General features: G+C 38.8%; 1 protein-coding gene across 1 annotated transcript in view; it reads left to right on the top strand.

Moving 5' to 3' along the window:
- The window catches only part of TRPC5 (transient receptor potential cation channel subfamily C member 5), a 210457-nt gene that overhangs the window by 147240 nt on the left and 61202 nt on the right, over positions 1-2015 (top strand). Inside the window, exon 6 of the mRNA XM_007955942.1 lies at positions 1182-1377. Within this exon, the coding sequence (XP_007954133.1) occupies positions 1182-1377 (196 nt within the window). The remainder of the gene's footprint in view (positions 1-1181; positions 1378-2015) is intronic.

Below are 2015 nucleotides of genomic sequence, written 5' to 3'. Positions count from 1 at the left end.
AGAATTTCTTATGCTTTGCTATGTGTTTGGGAAATGGCTGGTTTATGCCACCCAGGAGCTGGCTGCATTTTATTGCTAACTACACAGATTTCTGAATATGAGGCAAAAGAAACCCTAGTAATATAACTGCAAAGTTACATATTAGGACGTGAAAGGAAACAATAACTTGTGAAGCCATCAAATATACTCTTATGTCATTTGGAGAGGTCAGATAGACTTGGATTTAATTCTGGTTCTACACTTACTAGCTGTGTGATCTTGGATAAGTCATTCAATCCCTGAAACTCTGTTTCTCCATAAATAACAAAAAGAGTTTTTACAAAGATCACAGTGATATTGTATGTAAAAGTGCCTGGCATGCTTAGTATGTATAGTAAGTTCTCAACAAGTGTTAGCTAATATACCATTAATAATAATCCAGATAAAGTGTTAATTCAAGAATTCTCAAGCTCTTACACTAAGTTTCATGCCATTCTGGGCCCTGTGAAAACAATCAAAGAAGTATCAGTTATGGTCCCTGACTATTTAGAGAAACACATAGAAAAATGAGCAAATAACATAAATAACTTACATACGAAATGAACTTAATCAAGGACTCACATATGGAATCAGATAACATATATTAAGTATGTATTATATGTCAGGAAGTATTTTAACCACTCGTGTATCTCATTTAATTCTCATAAGAACCCTATAAGGAAACTGAGGCACAGGGAATTTAGGTAACTGCCTCATGTTCACTCAGCTGGCACATGTCAGAGCTGAGATTTTTAACTCAGAGCAATATAATCCGAGCTCCATATTCTTTACTGTTGTACCTCTGCCTTTATGTAATTAAAAAGAGTGTAAATCACATGGACTGAAGATGAAAGAGAAAGTTTGGTGGAGGAAGTAGCCATTGAGAAAAGCCTTGGAAGATTATAGACCATCAGAAGAGAAAAATGGTATTTCAGGTGGAAGGGCAAAGCAAAAGCCATAGAGGTGGGAACACTGTGTGTTAGGAATAATGAGGAGACTGACTGGCTAGTTTATGTTGGGGAAGAGACCAAGTATGTGAGATCATCAGTGTACCTGCTGAGTTGCAAATTTTGCATCCCCTTACTAAGCAAATCACCTCACTTTTTCTCTCTTTTCTTGCTCTTCCAAGAGAATTAAATAACCTGTTCTTTGGTCTCTTTTAGGCTCTTTGAAACCCTTCAGTCACTCTTCTGGTCTGTATTCGGCCTTTTAAATCTCTATGTCACTAATGTGAAGGCCAGACATGAATTCACAGAGTTTGTGGGAGCCACCATGTTTGGGACGTACAACGTCATCTCCCTGGTAGTGCTACTGAACATGCTGATCGCCATGATGAACAACTCCTACCAGCTTATTGCTGTGAGTAGCTCCTTGCTTTACAAGGGTGGTTACATTAGGTTCAGGAATGGCCGGCCACATTGACATGAAGCCCATTGGAAATTCAATCAAACAATCTGTCAACTTTGATTATTTTACATTCACATTTCTAGTTGTTAGACTGAATTTTTTCTTTCCAAGGCAACTTTGTTTAGGCTCTTAGTCCACTGAATCTTGATAATCTAGAAAAGAATATGCTAGTTAATAAAACTTGTTGGCTACCTGTCAAAAATATTTTTAAATCTCTGCATCCACTTTCTTGCCTTCATAAGGCAAGCTCAAGGGCTATGAGAAAGATCTGGCTAAAATATGTCACTTCATTAGTCTCCAGGGTTGATCCAACTGATGCAGTTCTCTAGGCAAAGGTTCCCTACCCCCCTCTTCAATGCAAATGTCTCCCTCCCAAATCTAAGATGTTTTGACAAGGACAAGAATGACTTCCTGCTTGAACAATTTCTCTTAGAAAGATCAGCACGAGGCTGGTCCCCATGAGGTGGAGGTCAAAGATGTCCCAAATGTCCAAACTACCATGCCACTCCATCATTTCAGACATTAACCCCTCCTCCTCCTCCCAGTAATTTCCCCAGTCTTAGGGTTCTGAATTTCGCTGTAACGCCTCA

Source organism: Orycteropus afer, unplaced genomic scaffold (assembly GCF_000298275.1).
Source record: "Orycteropus afer afer isolate SDZICR_OR568_19922 unplaced genomic scaffold, OryAfe1.0 scaffold00549, whole genome shotgun sequence".
NCBI classification, from domain to species: Eukaryota; Metazoa; Chordata; class Mammalia; order Tubulidentata; family Orycteropodidae; genus Orycteropus; species Orycteropus afer.
Note: the sequence above shows the minus strand (reverse complement) of the source record. Positions and strands in the feature narration are given on the sequence as shown.